The sequence below is a fragment of the Achroia grisella genome, unplaced genomic scaffold (assembly GCF_030625045.1).
Source record: "Achroia grisella isolate CSIRO2021 unplaced genomic scaffold, CSIRO_AGI_Agris_v1 utg327, whole genome shotgun sequence".
Classification (NCBI taxonomy): domain Eukaryota; kingdom Metazoa; phylum Arthropoda; class Insecta; order Lepidoptera; family Pyralidae; genus Achroia; species Achroia grisella.
Window position 1 is genome coordinate 1843804 of NW_026712799.1, and position 9673 is coordinate 1853476.

Here is a 9673-nt window from a genome sequence, read left to right on the forward strand (position 1 = left end):
TTTACAATGGGTTTGATTTGAGGAAGGTAAGCGGTGAGGAGAGGGCAAACCCATAGACACGGAGCTTTTACGTCAAAGGGCCGATTCAAAAACAGCATTCTGTGGAACGGACAGCCTCAGAATAATCTGTGTAAAAAAAGTAAATTAAAATAGCATTAAATACAATTTATTTATTACATTTTTATTTATGATGCTACCAATAAGTTTGAGAAGATAATAATAATATTAGAAAGTTAAAACGATAAAGTAATATAGATACTTTTTAAAGACCTTAATGTCTGTCTGCTTTAAATCAAGTAAGACACGTTAATGTCAATGTCAAACAAAATCTGACAGTTTAATGACATGAATTGTTCTGTTATAATATTTTACTCTATAAAACATAATTCATTTTTAGTTTGTATTTAAATGTAAATTGTGCTTATTTTAATTTGATTAATAGATACTACATTTATAATTTTGAAAAGTGTTTAAAGCAGTTGCAGAATGGATGATATATATGATAATTTGGAAAACTACGATGAAGGGAATGTTATTGACGAGGTACCTATCTTGTTTTACCGCGAAATATTATTTTTCTCAATTCTCTAACTTTATATTATAAATTTGGTTTTTTATCAATACTACACCTTTATTGTTATTATTGTAACACCATAACTTACTATTTTGTCTACTTAGCCTTGACATAAAACATAGTATAGTAGTATAGTGATGTCCTATCCATATCTGGACATTCCTCTCCATGCACTTTAGAGAACTAAATTTTATATCCACTACAGCTTTGTTCATAGTAATTGTAATTCATCGGAGTTACAATTTCAATAAAATGTTTTCTAATTAGTTACTATGCCAATATCTTATTATATTTATTAGTCATTTTATAATTAATTTGCTTCCTGCACTTAATTAACTTAAAAAATAATGTGTAATAAATATAGTGAATATTTCATATTTTATATAAGATTCTGATAAAATACTAATAATCATAAACACATAATTGTGGCCCATAACAGTGTGTGCCTGTTTCTGTGTCACATTTAAGGTGGACACTGATGAGTGTCCACCTTAAATGTGACAAATTAGTAATAGATGTATTACTAAGTTTATTACAACATAAAGTTTTTATCAAGTGGAATATTTCATGATAGAGGTGACTTACTTCCCATACATTTTTATATTTATTATTTATAGTAACAAAATTGTTATTTATTATTATTCTAATTGGCAACTATTTTACAGCTGAAAACAGAAAACAAAAATCTGAAGCAACAGCTTGAAGAATATGCATTGACTATAGATAAATTGCAAAAAGTAAGTATCAGTTTATTATTTATTAAATCAATATCATTTTATTATCCTTCTCTTAATCAGCCACACCCCACTATCAGTTTATGTTGATATCAGAAAAAATATTTTAAGTGAAAATGACCAATCATAGATCAAAAGGTGGTTGCTGTATGAAACCAATATAACAATATATTATTTACAAGGAAACTTAAATTTATGGTTGCTATCATCTATAAATTATTATCATCTTTATAGAGCAAGAGCCCACGACGGCAGATATATGTCATTTTAGTAAACGTGAAAGTTCTTGTATGTGTGTCCTGTTACGAGCAATATGTGAAAAAATGGAGCATCTTAAAATAACGAATTTGATATGAAATTGTATACACCATATACCAATATACGGTTGTTACCCAATATACGGTTTCAATGAGTCTGGTAGGATAAGGAACCAAGAAAACTGTCTGGCAATTTAGGAAACTCAGTTTGAGAGAATTCTCAATAATATATATAAATTTCAGCTTTATTAAAATGACGTAAGTTTATTTCTAAAATAGAATAGTTTAGGGGGGTCCGGCAGGGGGTTGGAATCACACTTAAGGGTCTGGCAATGAGCAGAGCAAGTTATAATACTGTTACGAGCAATATGTGACAAAATGGAGCATCTTAAAATAACGAATTTGATATGAAATTGTATACACCGTTGTTACCCAATATACGGTTTCAATGAGTCTGGTAGGATAAGGAACCAAGAAAACTGTCTGGCAATTTAGGAAACTCAGTTTGAGAGAATTCTCAATAATATATATAAATTTCAGCTTTATTAAAATGACGTAAGTTTATTTCTAAAATAGAATAGTTTAGGGGGGTCCGGCAGGGGGTTGGAATCACACTAAGGGTCTGGCAATGAGCAGAGCAAGTTATAATACTGTTACGAGCAATATGTGACAAAATGGAGCATCTTAAAATAACGAATTTGATATGAAATTGTATACACCGTTGTTACCCAATATACGATTTCAATGAGTCTGGTAGGATAAGGAACCAAGAAAACTGTCTGGCAATTTAGGAAACTCAGTTTAATAGTTCTCTCAATAATATATATAAAGTTCAGCTTTATTAAAATGACGTAAGTTTATTTCTAAAATAGTATAGTTTAGGGGGGTCCGGCGGGGGGTTGGAACCACACTAAGTGTCTGGCAATGAGCAGCGCAAGTTAGAATAATGCTACAAACAATATATGAAAATATGGAGTTTCTTAAAATAACGAATTTGATATGGTTTTTTTTACACCTTTGTTACCTGGTACCTGCCAAAGGAACCACGATCCAGGTTTCATGTTTGGGGATCGTTCTTACCTGTGTTGGGGACACACATACAAGAACTTTCACGTTTACTAAAATGACGTATGTCTGGCAGTCGTGGGCTCTTGGGCTATTACATAGAGAAAAATTCACTACTATTGTTTTTAAACTTTGCAACAGATTTTAATGCAGTTTTCAGAGAGGCAATTTAATGTATGATAATGGAATGGCGTTTAGGAACCTGCTGCAACCTGGAACTGCGTTAACAGTTTACCTTGGTGGGATACCAGAGGAGGATGATAAGATAATCACGAGGTCAGGGCAACTGCCCTGGGCTAACTAGCCCGTCATGGCAAATTTACCAAGAATTACCATGATGGTTTTTAAAGGGAACCTTGTGGAGATCAAACTGAATAGTATATTGTTAGCAATGGGGTCATTACTAAGAATCCCCTTTCCCCCAATAGAGTGGTTCATGATAAAGGTTTATCTATTAATAATGTGATTAATTACTCAACATCTAATATAGTTTCTTCTACATTCACATCTTCTATATGACAAATAATATGGTAGATGGAGATAAATTTTGTTGAACTTAGTTCTGTAGCAATTACATAATCTTATATCACAATGATCATTGATTTGAGCTCTGCACAATACAAATATTGGTATTTATGGGTTCATCTATTCAGATAATCTGATCTTGTTTCTGGGTATATGATCTTATGTACATATATACAACAGTTGCCTAGTGTCCAAATGCAAGCTGTGTCTCTTGGAATTAGATGGCACTGTGCAATGTGCACTAGGTTCTTTATTGTTACTGTAATGTCTAACTAAATATTATATAATCACTCCTCAGAAATCTGCCATAACATTATAATTATGGACGGATGTGCATTGAAATTTTAGAATATTTTGCAGGACTTTGACAAATTAACATTGGAGTATTCAAAATTGGAAAGTAACTACTCATCATTACTTAAAACTGCCAGAGCAGAGGTAGAGAGGAAAACCCAGATTATTACCAACCTTAATAAAGAGTAAGTTTTTATATTGTCAAATAAACCATGAATCTGGAACAGCAGTTGTTTAGCCTACACTTAATTTCATCATTATATATTATATTCAAAGTTATAAATCATACTAATGTTTAAAAAAATGTAGACAGAGTTTAATCCACAAATGATTAAACATTGTTTTGAACTTTTCACTGTAGTTTTGTTTACAATTTACATTATATATCAGGAGTTTCATATCATTTGATATATCCCTTTTATATCATTTGTTTCATAATAAAGTATTATGCAGACAGATAGAAAAATTGTAGTATAGATATAATTGCAGTTAGCACTTGTAATCTGAAAAATAGGAGGCACAAATAATAAAATATTTAATATATGTTGTGGTTATCAATCATTACCATTTGTGTATGAAACATTTTTTTGTGGTACTGTAAATTTATTTTCTTGTTAATTTTCTCATATATCGAAAATTTAATTTTTCATTTTCAGGAAGGATATGCTAGTTCTTAATTCAAGAATGAACAAAAATTTATTAAATATTCAAAGAAACAATAATAAAATAAATAAAAACACTGAATATGATACAAAAAAAAAGAATATAACAAATGTACCTGATGGTCTGAAGTCAAACAATCCCAGTGCTATAAGGTACTTACTAAATGTTGTATAAAATTGTATTGTATAGTATATATTTTTATATTCAACACTATTTTTCGTACTAACTAAAAATCTTTGTAGGTCCGACCAAAGCAAGACTTCAACTGAAGATACAGTTACCAATGTTAATAGAGATACTACTATTGAAGTAGCAAATGTTTCCAACAAAATAGAACAAGTTAAATTAACAATTGAGAGTGCTAGTGATGTTAAAGAGAATATTAAACAAATGCACACAGATAAGGATACACACCAAACTCAACGTAAACCATGCAGTATTAGTAATAGGCGGAAGTCAATGCCAGCAAACAGGTAAATTTTAACTTTGTTATTAGACTGCTCAGTGATACTTTATTTTTCGTAGAAACAATCTAATAACAGCATTATATTGAACATCACATTATTTTATAACACCCGTAATACCACTCTGATGTTACAATTCCAGAGGACTGTGATGCCATGCCTCTTATATTGTAATATCACTGCCTAACCTGACCTGAGATAGCTTTCTAACAAGTTGCTTGGTGGCTGAGATAGACTGAGATATCCACACAGAGTTTTTACAGTCTCTCTCTATATAACTATTTTTGGTTGTGATTTAATATAAATTTCAATTGAATGGTTTCTATGTTCTTATTAGATTTTGGACTAGAATTTCCTCTCACTTAATTTGTGTTACATCCCGTTCCAGTGGAAACTGCGGTACATTATATCATAGTAGATATTCACATATTTATATTTTATATTACAAGTTAGTAACTGTATAGACTAAAAATCGATGACTCGGTTCTTTTATCATATCTCTATTTAAATAGGTACTATAGAAAGGTGCTGTATAGTTATTCAAAGAAAAATGTTAACATTTTCATGACTGTTTCAGGGAATATAGCAAATTCGTTTCAGATGAAGAATGTGAAGATAATTACTCCAGAGAAGAAGTAAATAAACACAAAAAGGATTTGTTGCCATTGAGACATGATACAAGGAGAAAGAGTCGTGACAGAAGTTATAATAGTAAACAGAGTAAATTATCAGATAATTCAAGTACTGATGATAAACATTTTAGTCGACATGAATCATCAAAAGACACTCATTCAAGAACACGGACCAGTAAAAAATCTGATGACGATAGATACAGGCGTAAGGATAATTATGAACTTCGACATAGAAGACACTACAGCCCAGAAAGGCCGCATCGGAAATCAACTAGGGATTATCCGGAAGATCGCTATCAAAGATATGGAAGAACAAGAGTTTTAGAAAGTCCCCCACGTGATAGATTTGAGCACTTCGATAGGAGAATAGATTTAAGATCCAAATACGATAAAGATTACAATGATTATCATCCTGAAAAGTTTCGGAATCAACCCTCGGAACGACAATCAGGAAAACATAAGATAGTAAATGATTGTGATGAAGTAACTACTAAGCGCATGAAAACTGATTCTTTTAGTAAATATAATGATGAAATTGAACCAATCAACCCAAGAAACCCAAGGGGGAAAGGACCGGATATTAATACAGGATATCCTATAACTGAAGGACTAGAAGCTAACGAGTCTTGTCAATCACCTGATTATATATCGGTAGACGCAACCTCTGTACCCCCTGTCACAGGTATGATTTATATGCTATTGATTTGTGAATATTCCTAATAGTAGTAATTTTACTATATGGTGTTAAATAATGATTTAATGAAATATCAAACAAATTATTATAAGATATCCTTATACAACAATTGATTAATAAGTATTATACAATTAAAACCCACCTGACTAAAAGTTAAAGTTATTTAATTGAAATATATTTGTTTTTTATTTACAGAAATAAAATGTACAGCGGCTACTAAACTTGATGATCCTAGAGTTACAAATAAAAGATATGTAATGAAGAGTGAGAATGGAAAAACTGTGTTATCTACAGTTATAGGCAGGAATGTCAATTTAGAAATTATAGACAAGTCTGTGTGGAATATTGAAAAGGTTGATATGCCAGAAGCCCTTTTGCAGCACCCATCGCAATATGTTGAAGAATACGTTAAAGAAATCTATGAGGATATTGAAAATCCAGTGTCTAATCAATCATTGGAATCAGGCGAAATACCGTCATCAGAGACCCAGGAAGGTATTTCTAGTGAAGTTGTTGCTAATTATGAGACTTCTTATAACGAATTCCAACCGAAAACCGAGCAGACACAGTGCCTCGATAGTATTAATAAAGTATCACAATGCGAAAAATCGGAATATCATTGCAATAATGGCACTAAATTAAAATATAAAATTCCTAAAATAAAGTCCCGTAATAATAGTGAAGGTCATACACAAAATGTGCTACCTTTAAGCTTGGACATTGATAGTACAAATAAAATTAATTGTCAAAAAGACCCAACTCAATTACAGGTCAACAGACATGATAACTTAGAGAATGTTGATAATTGTAAAGAAATTGGAAGTAAATTTAATGATAAGAATTTATTTAAAACTAGGAAAATAATAGAGGGCGACTTACAGCTAAGCGATGAAGCCAGTGATCCTATACCAGAAAATATGGTTGATGTGGAAAACATTATGAGTCAGGAGAACGAAACAGGAACTGATAACTATAAAAATATTCAAAACTCATCAGATAAAACTATGAATGAACAATCTAGTAAAATAACCAAAAAACAAACTGAAAAAGCCTCTGCCACTAAAAATAGTGAGAGTTGTTTAAAAGGCGCTGTCAAAAGAAGGTCACACAGATCCCAAAAAAAATCTAAGGAAGTTTCTCCAAAAGAGGACATTGAAAAAAAAAGTAATAAAAAAATGGAATCAGAAAACGGTGACACAGTTTGTGAGGAAATAAAGACAAAATTTTGTGATTTATTTGGGGATAGCAGTAGTTTAATTACACCCGAGGATTTAGGATTAAATGTATCTCAAAGGAAAGGTGAATTATCAACATATATTCCGATCTTTGAAGATGCTCAAGATGCAGTTGATGTGAATGTGAAAAAAGGTAGACAAATACAAATTTCATCACCTGAACTAAAAACTCAAAGCAATGAAATATCAGCAATGTTACAAATCAAAAATGATTTGGTACCAAAAAGTATAACAGAAATCAAGAAAGGAAAACCAAAGAAAGATATCGAAGATATATCTAATACAGTAGAAATAAATATAGAAAATTCACTTCAATGTAATAATCCACACTTTGATAAATTGGAAATGAAAAACGATATAGTAAAAACTATTATAATTTCTACAGGAGTTCAACCCCAGTATACATCTGTAGGTAATGATCAGATAAATGTGAAACAACAAATTGTTTCCAATATTCAAAATGAACCTTACCAAAATAATATTCAAAAATCACATGACATACCAATGATTGCTTTAGCTACCTCAACACCTGAAAGAGAGTTACAACTATGTGGTTTAGAAAAGGGCACAAATTGTAGAATAACTGAATTAAGTTGTAAACCAAATGAAAGCAGAGTTGTACCTGCAGACAATATTATATCAATGGTCGACCATTCTTCTACTGCTGATACTATAGATTCCCAGAATGACGGCGATGCTCCTGATGTAAGAATATTTGTGAAGCGCCGTAGGAGAACTATTAGGAAAGTTACCCCATCTAAAACCTAGAACTCTACTCTATATATTTAGTTAGACTGATCGTATATAAGAAAACTATATCTTAATAATTTATTTGTAAGTGACGCGTAACCACTGCGTAATTTCTTTTGTACAAACAGAGTATGAAATATTGTACAAAGTGTACTTATGTTAAAAATAAAAGTTGACTTTTAAATTTTGTTTACTTGCGTCTTGAAAGTATTTTATGCATTAATCTACGATAGTACTATATCTGTATATCTTTCGACTAAATCCATTAAGCTTAGCCATTTTAATATGTTTGTATTACAAATTAAACAGCAGGATTATTTCTCATTTATATGTACTTTATAGATTCCAATTATCAACAAAAATGCTGTAAATAAAAAATATATAGCAAAATTATATATTTAATAATATAATGAAAATTAACAGCTACTAGCAACTTTGTTTTGAGATAAAAAGTAGCCTAGTCTGTTGCCGTGATACAATGCATATAGTTTCACGCCAAGCCAAATATAATTAAGATGTGTTCAGCCGTTTAGTTGTGAAAAGTAAGAGATGCCGGGGCGAGAGCCCTGGCTTCGCCGGGGTGTACATATATTATACATATAACCGTCCTCTAGAATCACTTATCTATTAAAATAAACCATTTCAAAATCCGTTGCGTAGTTTTAAAGATTTAAGCATACACAGGGACAGAGCGGTAGCGACTTTATACTATGTAATTATGGATGTGTTCCAGTCGCTTGCCATGTAATGTACTTCCGTTCATATGCATTCGTATCTAGTATCAGGTATATGTACGAAAATAATTATGTATTATCACAGATAACATAATATTACATAGTATTATTAAGTTTATTGATTTTGTTATTCATTTTTAAGGGACAAAAACACACCTTATACACCTTGCTGCATATAGTATACAATATGAACTGCTAGATTACATTTTGATTTATTTTGTTCTTTAAATTGTAAAGAATAAGAATTAAAACGATATTTATATTCCCATAACAGTCTTTATTTTCTTATGTAATAACTATAACTAGAAACGAATAATGTACATTTTCATTATCTTAAATATAATTATTTTTGAAAACAATAGTGGAAGCCACGTCAAATATGCGTAATATATACATGCAGTAGGAGCTTTTATACTATAATATATATATGGGATAGTTTTTTATAGTTCAGATCGGTTTTGTTGCAGTTACACATATAAGGCACTAAAGTCCTTTTGTTATTAAATAACTAGCCAGATGACCTAAGGAGTACTTATTCGTAAACTTAGTTACTATGCAATATTTAAATCAAATATCCCCTTGACTTACATTACTAGAGGTACTGACGATTCAAGTTTTAGTCACAAACCCTAATCAAGATATGGTACTGTATATTTATATCCATATATTTGAAAGTTTAATAAGCCCCACAACAAAATAACAATCTTAATAGGATTTGAACTTTTCAGTTTTTTAATTGGAAACCGTCCTTATCGTGACTTAAGTAAAGGGGCCAAGAAAAATATCACAAATCAATTTAAATGCTATTGGTGTTAACAAAAATTTCATGCCAACTATTAGAGAACATTTTTTTTATAAACGCAGGCCAATTACATAATACATTGGTAAAAATTGGTATCTAAAAAAAGAAAATTCGTAAATCGTGGTATCGCAACCATAAATAATGAGTAACGAACGGCCGAATGGAGCAGTCTACCGAAATTAAAAAAATTACCAATGACGTAACCAAATCATATCCCAATAGAATTTGTGTTTTGGTGACAATTTTTAAC

The 9673-nt window shown here is 30.9% G+C and overlaps 1 protein-coding gene across 1 annotated transcript; it reads left to right on the forward strand.

Annotated features, from left to right (window-relative positions):
* Positions 1-383: 383 nt before the first annotated feature.
* On the forward strand, positions 384-8602 carry LOC131843707 (titin homolog). Its single transcript, XM_059192410.1, has 7 exons — positions 384-543; positions 1240-1311; positions 3504-3634; positions 4106-4264; positions 4355-4585; positions 5154-5890; positions 6098-8602. Exons 1-7 carry the CDS (start codon positions 487-489, stop codon positions 7903-7905), a joined length of 3195 nt encoding a protein of 1064 aa, XP_059048393.1. The 5' UTR covers positions 384-486; the 3' UTR covers positions 7906-8602.
* Positions 8603-9673: the final 1071 nt, after the last annotated feature.

Bases quoted from the DNA above. Each gene is read 5' to 3' on its own strand.
- LOC131843707 (XM_059192410.1), top strand. From the start codon at position 487: ATGGATGATATATATGATAATTTGGAAAACTACGATGAAGGGAATGTT. The intron at 544-1,239 runs GTACCTATCTTG...ACTATTTTACAG, and splicing joins AAGGGAATGTTATTGACGAG to CTGAAAACAGAAAACAAAAA. The intron at 4,265-4,354 runs GTACTTACTAAA...AAATCTTTGTAG, and splicing joins AACAATCCCAGTGCTATAAG to GTCCGACCAAAGCAAGACTT.